This window comes from Ranitomeya variabilis, chromosome 2 (genome assembly GCF_051348905.1).
Source record: "Ranitomeya variabilis isolate aRanVar5 chromosome 2, aRanVar5.hap1, whole genome shotgun sequence".
NCBI classification, from domain to species: domain Eukaryota; kingdom Metazoa; phylum Chordata; class Amphibia; order Anura; family Dendrobatidae; genus Ranitomeya; species Ranitomeya variabilis.
In genome coordinates, this window is record NC_135233.1 from 263352324 (window position 1) to 263372562 (window position 20239).

A 20239-nucleotide genomic window follows, 5' to 3' on the forward strand; every position below is an offset into this window, starting at 1 on the left:
AATTTGTATGCTCGTCAATTTTTGGAGCAAAACACCGGTTCACCATATTCTAACTGGTCTCCTGTAGACGCAGTTGAAATGATGCAGTTTTGGGGCCTGATGCTTCATATGGGGCTCCTGAAGAAGCCAGAAATTCGGCAATATTGTTGATATTTTATACAACACTCCAGTGTTTCGAATGGTCATGGTCCGAACGCGTTTTGAGGCCATCCATAAGTTCCTGCATTATTCCGATAATGCACAGTGTCCCGCACGAGATGACCCCGACTTTGACCGTCTGTTCAAAGTTCGACCGATCATCGAACAAAAAGTTTGGTGAAGTGTACGTGCCCAAAAGGGACATCTGCGTGGATGAGTCCTTGGTTCATTTTAAGGGGTGGCTCAGATTCCGTCAATACCTGCCCAGCAAGAGGGCCAGGTACGGAATCAAACTCTACAAGCTGTGTGAGAGTACCTCAGGGTACACCTACAGCTTTAGAGTCTACGAAGGGAAGGACACCAGGATTGATCCGCCTGAGTGTCCCCCTGTCCTGGGAGTGAGTGGGAAAATTGTGTGGGATTTGGTGCACCCACTGCTGGATAAAGGTTATCACCTCTACACTGATAACTTTTATTCCAGCATCCCACTCTACAAATCCCTCTCTGCGCGAGGTACCGCAGCCTGCGGTACTGTCCGCAAAAATCAGAGAGGCCTCCCAAAGACGTTACTTGGGCAGATGCTCAGAAAAGGTGAGAGCAGAGCCCAATGTAGCGACCACCTGCTGGTGGTCTAGTACAAGGACAAGAGGGATGTCCTCTTGACCACCATACACGGTGATGGCAGCGCCCTCAGCACTGTAAGGGGTACCTCTACACAGGTCAGCAAACCTGACTGTGTACTGGGGTACAACAAAAACATGGGGGGCATTGATCTCTCTGATCAACTCCTCCAACCGTACAGTGCTTTGAGAAAGGCCAAGGTGTGGTACAAAAAGCTGTCCGTGAACATCGTACAAATGGCAATGCTCAACGCTTTCCTGCTGTCACGATGTGCACGCCACACTGATACGTCGTACCTTCAGTTCCAGGAGGTAGTGGTTAAGGCCCTAATATTTGGCACGAGGGAAGGAGCGGGCACCAGTACTTCCGGAACTGAAGGTGCTCCTATCGTACCAGGTCAGCATTTCCCGGGGGAGGTCCCGCAAACTGGAAAAAGAGGTAAGTCGCAAAAAAGGTGCCGAGTGTGTTACAAAAGGGGAATACGCAAGGACACCATTTATCAATGCGACACCTGCCCCGAAAAACCTGGCCTGTGAATGAAGGATTGCTTCAAATTGTACCACACCTCCATGCACTACTAATTTACTTTACAGGAAACAGTAGATTAGTTCCAAAAAGGGGGCACATCTATGTAATTTTATTGGGGGTCTAGTTTACAAAATGTCACTTGTGGGTTTTTTTTTTTTTACTGTTTAGGCACATCAGGGGCTCTGCAAACAGAACATGATGCCCGCGTACCATTCCATCAAAGTCTGCTTTTCAAAATGTCACTACTTCACTTCCGAGCCCCGAAGTGTACCCAAACAGCAGTTTTCTCCCACATGTGGGGTATCCGCGTACTCAGGACAAATTGGACAACAACTTTTGGGGTCCAATTTCTCCTGTTACACTTGGGAAAATTAAAAATTGGGGACTAAATGATCATTTTTGTGGGAAAAAATAGGATTTTTTATTTCACGCCCGGGCGTTATAAACTTCTGTGAAGCACTGGGGGGTTAAAAGTGCTCAACACACACCTAGATAAGTTCCTTAGGGGGTCTACTTTCCAAAATGGGGGGAGCTCCACTGTTTAGGCACATCAGGGGCTCGCCAAACGCGACATGGCGTCCGATCTCAATTCCAGCCAATTTTAGATTGAAAATGTCAATTGGCGCTCCTTTCCTTCTGAGCCCTGCCATGCGCCCAAACAGTGGTTCCCCCCCACATATGGGGTATCAGCATACTCAGGACAAATTGGACAACAACTTTTGAGGTCCATTTTCTCTTTTTACCCTTGGGAAATTAAAAAAATTATTGCTGAAAGATCATTTTTGTGACTAAAAAGTAAAATGATAATTTTTTCCTTCCATGTTGCTTCTGCTGCTGTGAAACACCTGAAGGGTTAATAAACTTCTTGAATGTGGTTTTGAGCACCTTGAGTGGTGCAGTTTTCAGAATGGTGTCACTTTTGGGTATTTTCTGCCATATAGACCCCTCAAAGTGACTTCAAATGTGAGGTGGTCCCTAAAAAAAATGGTTTTGTAAATTTTGTTGTAAAAATGAGAAATTGCTGGTCAACTTTTAACCCCTATAACTTCCTAGAAAAAAAACATTTGTTTCCAAAATTGTGCTGATGTAAAGTAGACATGTGGGAAATGTTATTAACTATTTTGTGTCACATAACTCTCTGGTTTAACAGAATAAAAATTAAAAATTTGAAAATTGTGAAATTTTCAACATTTTCGCCAAATTTCCGTTTTTTTTCTCAAATAATTGCAAGTTATATCGAAGAAATGTTACCACTACCATGAAGTACAATATGTCACGAGAAAACAGAGTCAGAATCGCCAAGATCCGTTGAAGCGTTTCGGAGTTATAACCTCATAAAGAGACAGTGGTCAGAAATGTAAAAATTGGCCCGGTCATTAACGTGCAAACCACCCTTGGGGGTAAAGGGGTTAAGTACTGTGTGCATTTCCAGATCATTTCCTTGCTGGACTGGTTCACATTAGTGGTCGCGCCCCGCTACTCTGTTTGCTGTGATTTTCTATATAGAGCTGAGGACCTCGTTACTATTGCAGGAATATCTGTTCTATGTTTTGTTCGCTACTCTGTTTGCTGTGATTTTCTACATAGAGCTGAGGACCTCGTTACAATTGCAGAAATATCTGTACTATGTTTTGTTCGCTACTCTGTTTGCTGTGATTTTCTACATAGAGCTGAGGACCTCGTTACAATTGCAGAAATATCTGTTAGTTCTGTTTACATTTCTGTTTTTGAGTAAATACATCTTTTGTTGCAACTTTGCTCTCAGACTGGCTTTATCCCATGCTATCAGATTCCGTAGTACCCATATAATTATTACACTGAGCCACATCGGTTTGGGTCCTGTATCTTAGCCCTCTACCACTCCCTCTCAGCCCAGCTAAAAATTAACGGCCCCCTTTACTATAAAGAATGGTACTTGACAAGGCTGCCCCCTCTCCCCAGTGTTGTATATCCTGATAATGGAGCATCTTATGGAGGCCATACGTGCTAATCCTGATATACGGGGAAACAAAATAGAGGGCTCAGAGTATGTGTTCTGCATTTGCTGTTGATCTGCTAATTTATTTAACTAATCCACATACCTCGCTTCCTTTCCTGATGTCTGAGCTGGCACGTTTTAGTAGTTGGTCCAATTTTAAGATCAATCTCGAAATATATGAAGCCATGAATATTTCCCTACCCTCGCAAATGGTGAATATTCTGAAATCTAATTTTCCATTTAAATGGCCCTCAAATAATCATATTAACTACTTGAGCACCCTTAAGGTACCTTCACACAAAACGACTTTACAACGAGAACGACAATGATCCGTGACGTTGCAGCGTCCTGGCTAGCGATATCGTTGTGTTTGACACGCAGCAGCGATCTGGATCCTGCTGTGATATCGCTGGTCGTTGAATAAAGTTCAGAACTTTATTTGGTCGTCAGACCGGCGTGTATCGTCAGGTTTGACACCAAAAGCAACGATACCAGCGATGTTTTACGCTGGTAACCGCGCGTCCCCTGCCGTCCGCTTCCTGCTCTGACTGAGCGCCGTAAAGTGAAAGTAAAAGCACAGCGGTGACGTCACCGCTCTGCTGTTAGGGCCGGCGCTCACACAGTACAGGAAGCGGACGCCGGGGGACGCGCAGGTGAGCATGTACTGTTTGTTATTTTTACTTTTACGCTGGTAACCAGGGTAAACATCGGGTTACTAAGTGCGGCCCTGTGCTTAGCAACTCGATGTTTACCCTGGTTACCCGGGGATCTCGGCATCGTTGGTCGCTGGAGAGCGGTCTGTGTGACAGTTCTCCAGCGACCAAACAGCGACGCTGCAGCGATCGGCATCGTTGTCGCTATCGCTGCAGCGTCGCTTCGTGTGAAGGTACCTTTAGTTCGGCAGATTTATCAGAGTTGTTTGACTTGAACTTTGGTAGATTTTTGTCCAGTTTGGAAGGGGATCTTAATTCCTGGAACCGTGGAGAGTCCTCCTGTTTTGGCCGGGATAACACCCTCAAAATGACTGTTGCCTAGACTTTTTTATTTACTACAAAGTATCCCGATATATATCCCATCCTCCTTCTGGATGAGGGTCCAACGTAAATTCAATTTGTTTGGTCTGTGGGACGCCCAAGAATTTGTAGTACTGTTTTGGTGCTTCCAAAGGATTTGGGGGGTATAGGTTTGCTGGACTGCCTAAAATGCTATCTTGCGTCCGCCCATGCAAGAATCTTAGCTATTCTGCACTGCAGAGAATCTAAACTGTTGGTACGTATGGCCTATGAGTCTTGTCTTGTCTTTCGTCAGTCTCTATTCCATTTAGTCTCAGGCAAACACTCAAAACTGTCCACATTCCCAGTATAAAGGGAATTCTAATTGACCCATTAGGACCCTTATTCCCAATAACAGATAACCCAAAATTCCCATCCGGTGTCTCCTCAAGCCTTTTTCTCGGTAGCTCCAAGAGAAACCCCTTGCGTCTTTATCATGTGGCCCCTGAGGGTGTATTGCTTCCCCTCTCAGTTATTCTAGGTGATCGTCCACAGGAAGCGAGATATTATTTTTAATATATTCAACTAGGGCATTTTTTCTCTACATTTGCCAATCATTTAGAATGGGTGTGTCCCCTTTCTTCGTTTGAATCCCTATGCATGGCTCCCACTTATCCTGTGCATGCAGACACCCTGCAGAAACGCCACGATTGGTGGTAACACCAATCGTGGGCGTTCAACCCCTTTGATGCTGCTGTCAGTATTGCCAGCGACATCGATCAGCATCACAGAGGGAGGTAGCTGCTCTCTGCTCAGAACAGCACAACGCGATTGCATTGTGCTGATGGTCTCTATGGTGACCTCGGGTTAAAAGGTGGCCACAAAAAGCATTGCAGAGTATGAGATCAAGGCAGGGAAGGTTGATGCCCTATCCTGGGACAAGGTAAAAAAGTTTTTAAAACTTTTTTAAAAATATTTTAAAAAATCACAAAATCATGAACAAAAATAAAAAGATATTATACCAATAAATATATTAAATATGTTTTCACATTAAATATAATATAACAAAGTACACAGATTTGACATTCCTGCCTCCAAAACAACCAAACTATAAAACTGTCACACTAGTTTACCCCTTTAGTGAACGACGTAAAAAAAAATGGCAAAAAAACTATGCTTTTTCATAATACCGCCAAGCAAAAAGTGGAATAAAGCGCAATAAAAACACAAAAGTAAATAAAATGGCATTGCTGAAAACGTCATCTTGGCCCGCAAAAAAAACTAGCCGCCAAACAGCTCCATCAGTGGAAAAATAAAGTTATAGCTCTCAGAATAAAGCGATTAAAAACTAATTATTTTTCTATAAGAGTTTTTATTGTGTAAAAGTACCAAAACAAACAAGACCTAAATGTGATATCGCTGTAATCAGAGACTCAAAGAATAAAGCTTATCACTTTTAGAACACGGTAAAAAACATTCAAAAACCAGCCATTCAGGATTTTTTTTTTATTCTGCCTCCTAAAAATCAGAATAGAAAGCTATAAAAAAAAATTTATGTGCCCTAAAATGATACTAATAAAAACTCCAACTCATCAAGCAAAAAATAAGCCCTCACATGACTGTCGGCTGAAATGTAGAAAAATTATAGCTCTCAAAATATGATTGTTCAAAATCTATTTTTTTGCAATAAAATGCACCTTTTAGTGTGGGACAGCAGCCAAACATAAAAACCTGATATGAACCTGGTATCGCTATAATGGCACCAACCCGAAGAATAAAGTCGCCTAATCATTTCTACCTCATGTGGAACGGCTTAAAAAATAAAACCAATTCTTCACCTGCTGTTTATTTGCTCATTCTGCCTCCCAAAGATCGCAGTAAGGCTCGGCGCACATTTATCTGCATTCTGCGTTGAGCGCTTACACTGGGGTTTCCATGTAAATCTCTGAAATACGTGATTCAGACAGAACCCCCGGCAGAAGATTCCCTACAATGAGGCAGATGGAAGCACTGTGGACACTGTGTGGCCTATGATCCAATGAAAGTCATCTTTTTAGGCGTTCAAAAAAAGAGCCGTCGAGCGCAGTTTTGCCAGAGTTCAGAGTGCTTCTGCCTTATAGTGAATGGATCCTTCAAGGCTTTCATCTGAATTGCATCGCTCAGAGATTTAGATGGAAGCCCCGATATAAGTGCTCAGCGTAAAGCGCCAGATAAATGTGATCCCAAAAGTTATGTAAAATGTTCCTAACAAAAGCTTCAACTCAATCCACAAAAAAAGCAAGTCCCCACTCAGGCCCGTCATCTGTTATCAAAATATAAGGGGCTTCCACAGGTACACACAACCACATGTGTGTGATGAGCTCCCCCTGGGGGTGACTGTGTATACACGCGCACATTTTGTGTGAGGAGCTCCCTCTAGCGGTGACTGCTTATACACTCACATTTGTGTGTGATGATCTCCCTCTGGCGGTGACCTGTGGTAGATCAGCTCACTCAGCTGTACACGGAGTGAGGCTACTTTTCACACTAGTCCGTCATTACGGGCCGTCGCAAACCATCGGCCCGACGTACCAACGGACAGTGTGCTAAATGTAGCACAACGTGGGCAGCGGATGCAGTTTTACAACGCATCCGCTGCCCTTTGTGAGTTCCGGGGAGGAGGGGGCAGAGTTTAGGCCGCGCATGCGCAGTCGAAAATGGCGGACTCGACGCACAAAAAAAGTTACATGGAACTTTTTTGTGCCGACGGTCCGCCAAAACACGACGCATCCGTCGCACGACGGATGCGACGTGTGGCCATACGTCGCAATGCGTCGCTAATGTAAGTCTATGGGGAAAAAACGCATCCTGCAGACAACTTTGCAGGATGCTTTTTTTCTCCTAAACGACGCATTGCGACGTAGGCAAAACGGCGCTAGTGTGAAAGTAGCCTTAGACACAAGAACACTGTCTCTTCAAGATCTTCCTTGGTTTATTATGTGCAGCATAAACCAAGCTGAAGCAAAAAGTAAATACGGCCCTCTGAGCTATAACAAAACAAAGTGGTGTCACAAAGCACAGTCCTTATGGTGGCGGGGATCAGCCTGCTCAGGGTTAGCAAGACCCTCGGTTCAAGTTTATTCACAAATACACAAACTTCTTTGGAGTGTTCCTCTCCAGACACTGAACACCCACTGCCTCTGGAGGCCAACTATTTAAGCCACAGACCACAGTTCGGGGTGGAGATAAGGTGGACAACCTCCTAACCGCTCTATGGTTGTCCACAAAAAAAATCAGCCTTGTAACCCCTTCCCGACATGTGACGGAATAGTACGTCACATGTCGGGACCCCCGCTTTGATGTGCGCTCCGGCGGTGAGCGCACATCAAAGTCGCGACATGTCAGCTGTTTTTTACAGCTGACATGTGCGCGCAATAGCGGCGGGTGAAATCGCGATCACCCGCCGCTATTAACTAATTAAATGCCGCTGTCAAACGCAGACAGCGGCATTTAACTACCGCATCCGGCCGTGCGGCCGGATATGAGCGCATCGCCGACCCCCGTCACATGATCGGGGGTCGGCGATGCTCCTCCATTGTAACCATAGAGGTCCTTGAGACCTCTATGGTTACTGATTGCCGGTGGCTGTGAGCGCCCCCCTGTGGTCGGCGCTCACAGCACACCTGCAAATCTGCTGTGTAGCAGCGATCTTATGATCACTGCTGCATAGCAGAGCCGATCGGGCTGTGCCTGCTTCTAGCCTCCCATGAGGCTATAGAAGCATGGCAAAAGTAAAAAAAAAAAAGTTTTTAAAAATGTGAAAAAAATAAAAAAAATATAAAAGTTTAAATCACCCCCCTTTCGCCCCAATCAAAATAAATCAATAAAAAAAAAACCCAACCTACACATATTTGGTATCGCCGCGTTCAGAATCGCCCAATCTATCAATAAAAAAAAAGCATTAACCTGATCGCTAAATGGCGTAATGAGAAAAAAATTCGAAACGCCAGATTTACGTTTTTTTGGTCACCACGACATTGCATTAAAATGCAATAACGGGCGATCAAAAGAACGTATCTACACCAAAATGCTATCATTAAAAACGCCAGCTCGGCACGCAAAAAATAAGCCCTCACCTGACCCCAGATCACGAAAAATGGAGACGCTACGAGTATCGGAAAATGGCGCAATTTTGTTTTGTTTTGTTTTTTGCAAAGTTTGGAATTTTTTTTCACCACTTAGGTGAAAAATAACCTAGTCATGTTAGGTGTCTATGAACTCGTAGTGACCTGGAGAATCATAATGGCAGGTCAGTTTTAGCATTTAGTGAACCTAGCAAAATAGGCAAGCAAAAAACAAGTGTGGGATTGCACTTTTTTTGCAATTTCACTGCACTTGGAATTTTTTTCCCGTTTTCTAGTACACGACATGCTAAAACCAATAATGTCGTTCAAAAGTACAACTCGTCCCGCAAAAAATAAGCCCTCACATGGCCAAATTGACGGAAAAATAAAAAAGTTATGGCTCTGGGAAGGAGGGGAGCGAAAAACGGAAAAACGGAAAAAGCTCCGGGGGTGAAGGGGTTAAACAAATTGGCTGTTAACCCCTTGCAGCACTTTATGTGCTGAAGGAAAACATCTTGGTTTTATCTCACTGAAGCCATTAACCGTAGTTAAACATACTGTATCTCCCCTCCAGCACCTTACCAGTGACTTTGTCACACTGCATATACACACGCACATTTGTGTGTGATGAGCTCTCTCTGACGGTGACTGTGTTTACACCGTATTTCTATGTGATGAGTTCCCTCTAGTGTTGACTGTGCATACACACACATTTGTATGTGATAAGCTCCCTCTGGTGGTGACTGTGCATACACACGCACATTTGTATGTGATAAGCTCCCTCTGGTGGTGACTGTGCATACACATTTGTGTGGTGAGCTCCCTCTAATGGTGGCTGTGTGTATAGGTATAATGTTGTCATATCAATCCCAGTTATTAGGAAACGTCTCTGGTAAAGTGTACTAATAAGAATTCACAGAGCACCCAACAATACAGAGCATTTAAGGATAGGATTGTAGTAAATCTTGTTAAAGCGTACAGACTGGGGGTTACATAGTGGAATGAGCCGTCTTCAGAACTTTTAGTTTTCCACAAGTATAGCACACTATCTCCTGAGATGCCTTGTGCTGCTGGGGGCTGCTCCTTCCACTATGTTAATGACCTCTATAAAATTAGCTCACTCGTCCATTTTGGTCCTCCGCTGCTGATATTAGCAGCACAGAGGCTCCTTTTTTACTTACTCTGTAAGTGCATCCTAAAGGGGCAAAGGGACAGTCCGCTGGGCCGCTATGGTTGTGCTGTAGGGAGAACAACATCATTTTATCCATGCAGGTTATATATATTGGGGCTAAGGGGTCCCCACAATTACATCACTTTGAGTGTTAAACCTTTCTAGACCAGAGATTTCCTTACTTTGCCTTTATCTTGAATATCTAATTTTCTGGAACCTGGATCCTTGGAGAAAGTCTTCTCACAATTGTGTTTCTGAAAAGAAACAGAAAAACAACATGAGGGAAGCTGCACGTTACAGCACAGCGGGTGACTGCCCACGCTCTCACTCTGATTTCACTATACTGCTCCCGTAGTGTTCTGACCTGGGGCATGATAGGATTTATAGTTATACAGTGTCTAGTGGTTCATGTCTTACTTGGCCCTGGTTTTTTTGGATCCTCTGGGAGCATCGTGGACACACAGAAGTCCTGCATTGGCATTCGTGGTTCAAGTGCCCGGCCAGAAACTTCCTCTGAACAGTTTCCCCACAGCGGGTGTGACAGTGAATCTCCGTGAAATCACAGACACTCTGGTGATCCTGCGACAGAAAGCGGATGATGAGTATACATACTCAGTGATGTCACCGCTGATCTCTAGTGATGGATAGGAGACATTCTCAGTGATGTCACCGCTGATCTCTAGTGATGGATAGGCGGCATTCTCAGTGATGTCACCGCTGATCTCTAGTGATGGATAGGAGGCATTCTCAGTGATGTCACCGCTGATCTCTGGTGATGGATAGGTGGCACTCTCAGTGATGTCACCGCTGATCTCTAGTGATGGATAGGAGGCATTCTCAGTGATGTCACCACTGATCTCTAGTGATGGATAGGAGGCATTCTCAGTGATGTCACCGCTGATCTCTAGTGATAGGCGGCATTCTTAGTGATGTCACCGCTGATCTCTAGTGATGGAAAGGCGGCATTCTCAGTGATGTGATCGCTGATCTCTAGTGATGGATAGGAGGCATTCTCAGTGATGTCACCGCTGATCTCTAGTGATGGATAGGAGGCATTCTCAGTGATGTCACCGCTGATCTCTAGTGATAGGCGGCATTCTTAGTGATGTCACCGCTGATCTCTAGTGATAGGCGGCATTCTCAGTGATGTCACCGCTGATCTCTAGTGATGGATAGGTGGCATTCTCAGTGATGTCACCGCTGATCTCTAGTGATGGATAGGCGGCATTCTCAGTGATGTCACCGCTGATCTCTAGTGATGGATAGGAGGTATTCTCAGTGATGTCACCGCTGATCTCTAGTGATGGATAGGAGGCATTCTCAGTGATGTCACCGCTGATCTCTAGTGATGGATAGGAGGCATTCTCAGTGATGTCACCGCTGATCTCTAGTGATGGATAGGAGGCATTCTCAGTGATATCACTGTTGATCTCTGGTTATGGATATTTTATACTTGCCTCATAGTCTCTGAGGACCCCGCTCCAGTTGCACCCCGGTATCTCGCAGTGGACTTTTAGTTCTGAGATTTCTTTATTGATGGCCATGTCACTGAAAGCCTAGAATAGAAACAATCAAATGTTGGTGAGTTCGTGACTCGGGACGCCGCCGTCCTCATCCCTGCATCACATGATCGGTTGTTGGAATCCTCCAGAGCAGAGGAATGTGGAGGACACCTGATGCAGGGAGCCAGACCTGGTTAGCTTTGCTCTACTCCCCTCCTCTCTGGAATTAGTGACTTGGAAAAAGTATTTCCATGTTAAAACATAAATATATTTTGGGGGGATTTTATTTGATATACTAACACAATGAAAAAAGACAAAAATTGAGCTTGGATTAAGTTGTTATACATGCAGCACACAAACACATATCCATATTGGCCACAAATCACACAAAACCTACAAGAGACAAAATGAGCAAAAACCCTGCTGTAACCAAATAAGTAAAAAGCAAAAGTGCACATTTAACCCCTTAATGACCGCTAATACGTCTTTTAACTGACCTGAGATATATGAGAATATCATCCCCCCATACAGGTGACAATCCAGCAGCTGCTGCATCAGCCACGATCAGTGTTTGCACCATCCAAATCTTTTTAACCCCTTCATGACCCAGCCTATTTTGACCTTAATGACCTGGCCGTTTTTTGCAATTCTGACCAGTGTCCCTTTATGAGGTAATAACTCCGGAACGCTTCAACGGATCCTAGCGGTTCTGAGACTGTTTTTTCGTGACATATTGGGCTTCATGTTAGTGGTAAATTTAGGTCGATAATTTCTGCGTTTATTTGTGAAAAAAACGGAAATTTGGCGAAAATTTAGAAAATTTTGCAATTTTCACATTTTGAATTTTTATTCTGTTAAACCAGAGCGTTATGTAACACAAAATAGTTAATAAATAACATTTTCCACATGTCTACTTTACATCAGCACAATTTTGGAAACAAAATTTTTTTTTGCTAGGAAGTTATAAGGGTTAAAAATTGACCAGTGATTTCTCATTTTTACAACAAAATTTACAAAACCATTTTTTTTAGGGACCACCTCACATTTGAAGTCAGTTTGAGGGTTCTATATGGCTGAAAATACCCAAAAGTGACACCATTCTAAAAACTTCACCCCTCAAGGTGCTCAAAACCACATTCAAGAAGTTTATTAACCCTTCAGGTGTTTCACAGCAGCAGAAGCAACATGGAAGGAAAAAGTGAACATTTAACTTTTTAGTCACAAAAATGATCTTTTAGCAACAATTTTTTTATTTTCCCAAGGGTAAAAGGAGAAACTGGACAACAAAAGTTGTTGTCCAATTTGTCCTGAGTACGCTGATACCTCATATGTGGGGGTAAACCACTGTTTGGGGGCACGGCAGGGCTCGGAAGCGAAGGAGCGCCATTTGACTTTTTGAATGAAAAATTGGCTCCAATCTTTAGCGGACACCATGTTGCGTTTGGAGAGCCCCCGTGTGCCTAAACATTGGAGCTCCCCCACAAGTGACCCCATTTTGGAAACTAGACGCCCCAAGGAACTTATCTAGATGCATAGTGAGCACTTTAAACCCCCAGGTGCTTCACAAATTGATCCGTAAAAATGAAAAAGTACTTTTTTTTCACAAAAAATTTCTTTTAGCCTCAATTTTTTCATTTTCACATGGGCAACAGGATAAAATGGATCCTAAAATTTGTTGGGCAATTTCTCCTGAGTACACCGATACCTCATATGTGGGGGTAAACCACTGTTTGGGTGCACGGCAAGGCTCGGAAGGGAAGGAGCGCCATTTGGCTTTTTGAATGGAAAATTAGCTCCAATCATTAGCGGACACCATGTCGCGTTTGGACAGCACCTGTGTGCCTAAACATTGGAGCTCCCCTACAAGTGACCCCATTTTGGAAACTAGACCCCCCAAGGAACTTATCTAGATGTGTGGTGAGCACTTTGAACCCCAAAGTGCTTCATAGAAGTTTATAACGCAGAGCCATGAAAATAAAAAATAATTTTTCTTTTCTCAAAAAATGATTTTTAGCCCGCAATTTTTTATTTTCCCAAGGGTAACAGGAGAAATTTGACCCCAAAAGTTGTTGTCCAGTTTCTCCTGAGTACGCTGATACCCCATATGTGGGGGTAAACCACTGTTCGGGCACACGCCGGGGTTCGGAAGGGAAGTAGTGACATTTTGAAATGCAGACTTTGATGGAATGCTCTGCGGGCGTCACGTTGCGTTTGCAGAGCCCCTGATGTGCCTAAACAGTAGAAACTCCCCACAAGTGACCCCATTTTGGAAACTAGACCCCCCAAAGGAACTAATCTAGATGTGTGGTGAGCACTTTGAACCCCCAAGTGCTTCATAGACGTTAATAACGCAGAGCCATGAAAATAAAAAATAATTTTTCTTTTCTCAAAAATGATTTTTTAGCCCGCAATTTTTTATATTCCCAAGGGTAACAGGAGAAATTTGACCCCGAAAGTTGTTGTCCAGTTTCTCCTGAGTACGCTGATACCCCATATGTGGGGGTAAACCACTGTTTGGGCACACATTGGGGTTCGGAAAGGGAAGTAGCTACTTTTTGAAATGCAGACTTTGATGGAATGCTCTGCGGGGGTCACGTTGCGTTTGCAGAGCCCCTGATGTGCCTAAACAGTAGAAACCACACACAAGTGACCCCATTTTGGAAACTAGACCCCCAAAGGAACTTATCTAGATGTGTAGTGAGCACTTAGAACCCCCAAGTGCTTCACAGAAGTTTATAACGCAGAGCCGTGAAAATAAAAAATAATTTTTCTTTCCTCAAAAATAATTTTTTAGCCTGCAATTTTTTATTTTCCCAAGGGTTACAGGAGAAATTGGACCCCAAAAGTTGTTTTCCAGTTTCTCCTGAGTACGCTGGTACCCCATATGTGGGGGTAAACCACTGTTTGGGCACACGTCGGGGCTCGGAAGGGAGAGAGCACCATTTGACTTTTTACACGCAAGATTGGCTGGAATCAATGGTGGCGCCATGTCACGTTTGGAGACCCCCTGATGTGCCTAAACAGTGGTAACCCCTCACTCCAACACTAACCCCAACACACCCCTAATCCCAACCCTAACCCCAACACACCCCTAACCCTAGTCTTAACCCTAATTCCAACCCTAACTCTAATTCTAACCCTAAGGCTATGTGCCCACGTTGCGGATTTGTGTGTGGATTTTTCCGCACTGTTTTTGAAAAATCTGCAGGTAAAACCGCGGATTTCCAGTGTTTTTTGTGTGGATTTCACCTGCGGATTCCTATTATGGAGCAGGTGTAAAATGCTGCGGAATCCGCACAAAGAATTGACATGCTGCGGAAAATACAACGCAGCGTTTCCGCGCTGTATTTTCCGCACCATGGGCACAGCGGATTTGGTTTTCCATAGGTTTACGTGGTACTGTAAACGTGATGGAAAACTGCTACGAATCCGCAGCGACGAATCCGCTGCGGATCCGCAGCCAAATCTGCACCATGTGCACATAGCCTAATTCTAACCCTAATTCCAACCCTAGCCCTAATTCTAACCCTAACTCTAACCCTAATTGTATCCCTAACCCTAATTCTAACCCAAATTCTAACCCTATCCCTAAGTGCAACCCTATCCCTAAGTGCAACCCTAAGTGCAACCCTAACCCTAAGTGCAGCCCTAAGTGCAGCCCTATCCCTAAGTGCAGCCCTATCCCTAAGTGCAACCCTATCCCTAAGTGCAACCCTATCCCTAAGTGCAACCCTATCCCTAAGTGCAACCCTATCCCTAAGTGCAACCCTATCCCTACGTGCAACCCTAAGTGCAACCCTAACCCTACCCCTAATCCTAACAGAAAAACAAAAATATATTTTCAGTATTTTATTATTGTTTCTACCTATGGGGGTGATAAAGGGGGGGGTTTATTTACTATTTTTTTATTTTGATCGCTGTGATAGAACCTATCGCAGCGATCAAAATGTGCAAGGAACGAATCTGCCGGCCGGCAGATTCGGCCGGCGCACTGCGCATGCGCCCGCCATTTTCCAAGATGGCGGCGCCCATGCGAGAAGACCGAGGACACCGGGAGGGACACCGGGACTAGGTAAGTATGGGGGGGTGCGATCGGACAGCGGGGGGGGCAGAGGGGAGGACGGGGGAGGGTCGGACGGGAGAGGAAGGCGCTTAGGACAGGACGGAGGGGTACGGAACACTGACGGCGGCTGCAGATCGCCGCCGTCAGTCGGTGGGGGGGTGGGCAGATTGGGGTCTCCAGCCATGGCCGATGCTATTGCAGCATCGGCCATGGCTGGATTGTAATATTTCACCAATTTTCATAGGTGAAATATTACAGATTGCTGTCATTGGCTGTTTCACTTTCAACAGCCAATCAGAGCGATCGTAGCCATGGGGGGGCGAAGCCACCCCCCCTGAGCTGAAGTACCACTCCCCCTGTCCCTGCATGTCGGGTGAATTTGGAGTTAACCCTTTCACCCGGCCTGCAGGGACGCTATCATTCTGTGACACAGCATATGCGTCACAGGTCGGATTGGCACTGACTTTCATGACGCATACACTGTGTCACAGGTTGGGAAGGGGTTAACCCCTTAGATTCTGCTGTCAATGACTACATCATTTAAATGGTTAACAGTGTGGGGGCTTCCTTTTTATCTGAATTGGTGCCCTCAGATCACGATTGTGTGGTCCTGATGTTTGCAATGGCAATTCAAGACCATATAGCGGCCTTAGAGTCTGACGGCTATTGTAACCTGTTCAGAAGTTAGAGGCATTTAGGTGGTAAAATTACACATTTTCATTTCTGTCATGCCACTTTGCATTAATTCCTGAAAATCACCAGAAGGGTTAATAAACTACCTGACTGCAGTTTTCAATATGTCAAGGGGTGCTGTTTTTAAAATGGTTTAACTTTCGGGGGTTTCCCAATATATGGGACCCCTAAAGGCACTTCAAACATGGATAGGTCCCTAAAAAATTTTTTTTGTAAATTTCCTTACAAAAATGAAAAATGACTGCTACATTTTGAAACCTCCTAAAATGCTAACAAAATAAAAAAACATTTTACAAATGATGCTGATGTAAAGCAGACATGTGGGAAATGGATGAAAGGGATAATCATTCAAAGTTTGAAAATTGCTAATTTTTTAACATTTTTCTCCAAGTTCTGATATTTTTTATAAATAAACGCAAAACATATTGATCTAAATTTACCATTATCATAAAGTATAATGTGTCATGAAAAAAACAGTCTCAAAATCACTGGGATATGTTGAAGCATTCCACAGTTATTACCACATAAAGTGACACTGGTCAGATTTTAAAAAATTGGCTCCGTCACTAAGGGGTTTAAATAACACATGGTTCTTAGTAATCCTGTTTTTGATCAAAAATAGCATAAAAGCCATCCCACCTCCACAAGGTAACTCTGATCGGGACGGAAACTACACTGTCTGACACATGGTAAGGTTTTTAATATTAGAGTTGACTTCAGTGTGTGAATAAGGGCAGGCAAAAGGACCGGGTTCCAATCTATGGACACCAAGTCGGGGTGCGGCCTCCCTCTCCTGAGCTGCTGGAAATTACCTTTAAAAGCTTCCCCAGACTGGTGTGGAAACGTTCACAACGTATGAAGACTTTTTTTCAAGGCTCTATTCATTGTAAGTTCCTGGAGAACCCACCTTGTTTTCTGCGAGGTAGCTGTCTTCACTCATGGAGCTTGCCTCCTCCTCACACTTCAGGCAGATGGCAGATTGATTTCTGTGCAGGAAATAAAGAAATGGATGCAGAATGTGTGGTGATCGGAGGACCTCATGAATGTCTGGAAAGATCAGGGGAAAATCCTCCACTAACAACCTTGTCCCCAAATTACTCTGTGTATGATGTTACTGGATGTAACAACAGAATAGTGATTGCAGCTCTGGAGGATAGAAGCTAACATTACACATGGCTGCGGTGGTGTGACTTCCCCTTCTGGCAGAATTTCCCAATTCCCCGTGTGACAGTTCTGTGGGTGTGGGACTCTCCAGGTGATTAGGTCACAGAAGCTGCGCTGATCAAAGTTACAGCTGCTCCCTCCATTCTGGGAATCCCCATGATATTTCAGACCCACAGGCTGGTATTGTACTATCCAAGATACGCCTGTTTCCATCTACACAGACCTACAACTTCTCACAGCAGAGGGTTTGTTTCAGGTAATTACTCTAATTCTCTGTGAAGTAATGCGGCTAAAGAGAGCTGTCCTGATTGTTTGTTACAATGTTTCTCCCACCGCTGAGCAGAGTTTCGCCTTTGCTCCTGTGGGACGACCTGCAAACAGAGGCGTAACTACAACAGGTGCAGTTGTTGCAATCGCACCCAGGCCCTGGAGCCTAGGGGGCCCTAAAAGTCCTTTTGGCTTATAGAAAAAGACTATTGCTATTAACCCCTTCACCCCCGGAGCTTTTTCAGTTTTTTCTTTTTCGTTTTTCGCTCCCCTCCTTCCCAGAGCCATAACTTTTTTATTTTTCCGTCAGTATGGCCATGTGAGGGCTTATTTTTTGCGGGAAGAGATGTACTTTTGAACGATACCATTGGTTTTACCATACCATGTAACAGAAAACGGGAAAAAAATTCCAAGTGTGATGAAATTGCAAAAAAAGTGCAATCTCACACTTGTTTTTTGTTTGGCTTTTTTGCTAGGTTCACCAAATGCTAAAATTAACCTGCCATTATGATTCTCCAGGTCATTACGAGTTCATAGACACCTAACATGTCTAGGTTATTTTTTATCTAAGTGGTGAAAAAAAATTCCAAATTTTGCTTACAAAAATTTAAAAAAAGGCGCGATTTTCCGATACCCGTAGCGTCTCCAATTTTCGTGATCTGGGGTCAGGTGAGGGCTTATTTTTTGCGTGCCAAACTGGCGTTTTTAATGATACCATTTTGATGTAGATAAGTTCTTTTGATCGCCCGTTATTGCATTTTAATGCAATGTCGCGGCGGCCAAAAAAACGTAATTTTGGCGTTTTAATTTTTTTTCTCGCTACGCCATTTAGCGGTCAGGTTAATCCTTTGTTTTTATTGATAGATCGGGCAATTCTGAACGCGGCGATACCAAATATGTGTACTTTGTACTGCAGGTGTACTTTGAACGCCGACCACAGGGTGGCGCTCAAAGCAATCGGCCATCAACAACCATAGAGGTCTCAAGGAGACCTCTGGTTGTTATGGCAATGCACCGATGACCCCCGATCATGTGACGGGGGTCAGCAGTGCGAGCACTTCCGGCCACGTGGCCGGGAGCGCTAGTTAAATGCCGCTGTCAGCGCTTGACGGCGGCATTTAACTAGTTAATGGGCGTGGGCGAATCGCGATTCCGCTCGCGCTCATTGCGCGCACATGTCAGCTGTACAAAACAGCTGACATGTCGCGGCTTTGAGGTGGGCTCACCGCCGGAGCCCACCTCAAAGCAGGGGATCTGCCAGCTGACGTACTATTCCGTCAGCTGACAGAAAGGGGTTAAAGATTTAAAATCTTTGGGGGCCCCGTTGGAGCTTTCGCATCGGGGCCCATGAGTTTCATGTTACGTCACTGCCTGCAAGTGTATAGCAGCAGAGCTTTTCCCGGAGTGGACTGCATCGTCACCTCAGGCAGAGGACAGTGGTGCCCCCATCTGGCAAGGTTTTGTTGACGCACCGTTGACTTTCCTGTGTTGGTAAGGCCTGCAGACTGCACAGACATGGCATGCACTTCTTACACATATCTGGGTAGAGTTCACAATGCTTCTCACACAGAATTATATAGTGTGGATACATTGTATCAAACCCTCAGCTGTGAAATAGGTTTTCAGTCTCTGGATGTAAAGATGAAAGTTTCCGACACTGACAGCAAGCAGAGGTCATGAAAATAGTGAGGAATTGAAAGATGGGGTCTTTCTGTAAAGTTTGTCACTGACCTGATGATCCAGGTGAGGCATGGGGCGCAGTAGCGGTGGCCACACAGCGTCTGCTGTGCCTTCTTCAAGATGTTGTGACAGTTGCAGCAGAGATACTTGCTGCCGGGGATGTGGTCACAGATGCTGGTCGGATACCCAGATACAAACTCATTCTCACGGGGGGCAGAGTCAGGGCCGCTTCTCGCTTGTGCCATCACTGATCACACCGTGCTCTGTGCGCTCAGCTTTATCTGCAAGACATGCTGCGGAGATTCCCGTATGACATCAGCTGCGGGGCTTAACCAGCACAGACGGGAAGTGAGAGCCTCCCCCAAATGTCTCTTAAAATAAATCGCCCCCGCAAAACATCATGGAGCAACCAATACAAACGGGGCACTAAACCTGCAACAGGGGACTGCAATCTATTACTCCCTGTTATCAGCCATTACTGGGGAGAGGTGACTGTAGGACTGGTGACTGCAATCTATTACTCCCTGTTATCAGCCATTACTGGGGAGAGGCGACTGTAGTACTGGTGACTGCAATCTATCACTCCCTGTTATCAGCCATTACTGGGGGAGGAGACTGTAGGACAGGTGCCCACAATCAAAGCTTCAAAGTGAAGGACAGCATCCAATCCAGGTGAAGACAGAAAACACTTTATTGTGCCAGTAGTGCGACGTTTCAACCTCACAGGGTCTTTATCAAGCTTGATAAAGACCCTGTGAGGTTGAAACGTCACACTACTGGCACAATAAAGTGTTTTCTGTCTTCACCTGGATTGGATGCTGTCCTTCACTTTGAAGCTTTGGTATGTACCTCTCCACTCGGGTCCGGTGGAACTAGGACGAGCACCACTTTATGCGGCAGTGCTGTCAGCCGTTTTGCATTAGGTGCCCACAATCAGTCACAGCCTGCTAGGAGCAGCACCTGTCTTGTGAGCTCCAGCACTTCCATCAGGAGGCCCAGAGTCTGCCTCTCTTCTCCCCAGGGAGAGGCAGGCTTCCTGGGAGGCCGGCATGGCTTCCCAGCCTTCTGTTCCCTGGTCTGTGCCAGTGGGGGACAGAGAGCAGCAGAAACCGGCCCAAGAGGGAGTAAGGAGGTCAGAACGGGTGAGGAAAACCATACCCACCTACACCAACCCCGAGACGGCTCATCGTCTGCCCAGAGAGGGAGACAGGGGCACCCCAGGCCCCAGGAAGAAGAGCCCAGGAACATCCTGGGGGGGGAAAGATCTCCGGCGAGTCCACGAGTTCCTTCTCCCGAGTGGTCACCATGCTACGTGAGTACGAGGACGCCGGCAAAGCAC

At 45.1% G+C, this 20239-nt stretch overlaps 1 protein-coding gene across 2 annotated transcripts in view; it reads right to left on the reverse strand.

Moving 5' to 3' along the window:
- Nucleotides 1-19247, reverse strand: part of TRAF1 (TNF receptor associated factor 1) — a 57584-nt gene extending 38337 nt beyond the window's left edge. The window contains exons 1-5 of one of the 2 annotated variants that reach the window (XM_077284842.1): nucleotides 18952-19247; nucleotides 16697-16775; nucleotides 10989-11087; nucleotides 9714-9785; nucleotides 9542-9598 (exon numbers count right to left, since the gene is read on the reverse strand). In XM_077284842.1, coding sequence (XP_077140957.1) covers nucleotides 9542-9598; nucleotides 9714-9785; nucleotides 10989-11087; nucleotides 16697-16775; nucleotides 18952-19145 — 501 coding nt within the window. In that variant the 5' untranslated portion in view covers nucleotides 19146-19247. The remainder of the gene's footprint in view (nucleotides 1-9541; nucleotides 9599-9713; nucleotides 9786-10988; nucleotides 11088-16696; nucleotides 16776-18951) is intronic. The other variant, XM_077284843.1, reaches the window with a different exon arrangement.
- Nucleotides 19248-20239: the final 992 nt, after the last annotated feature.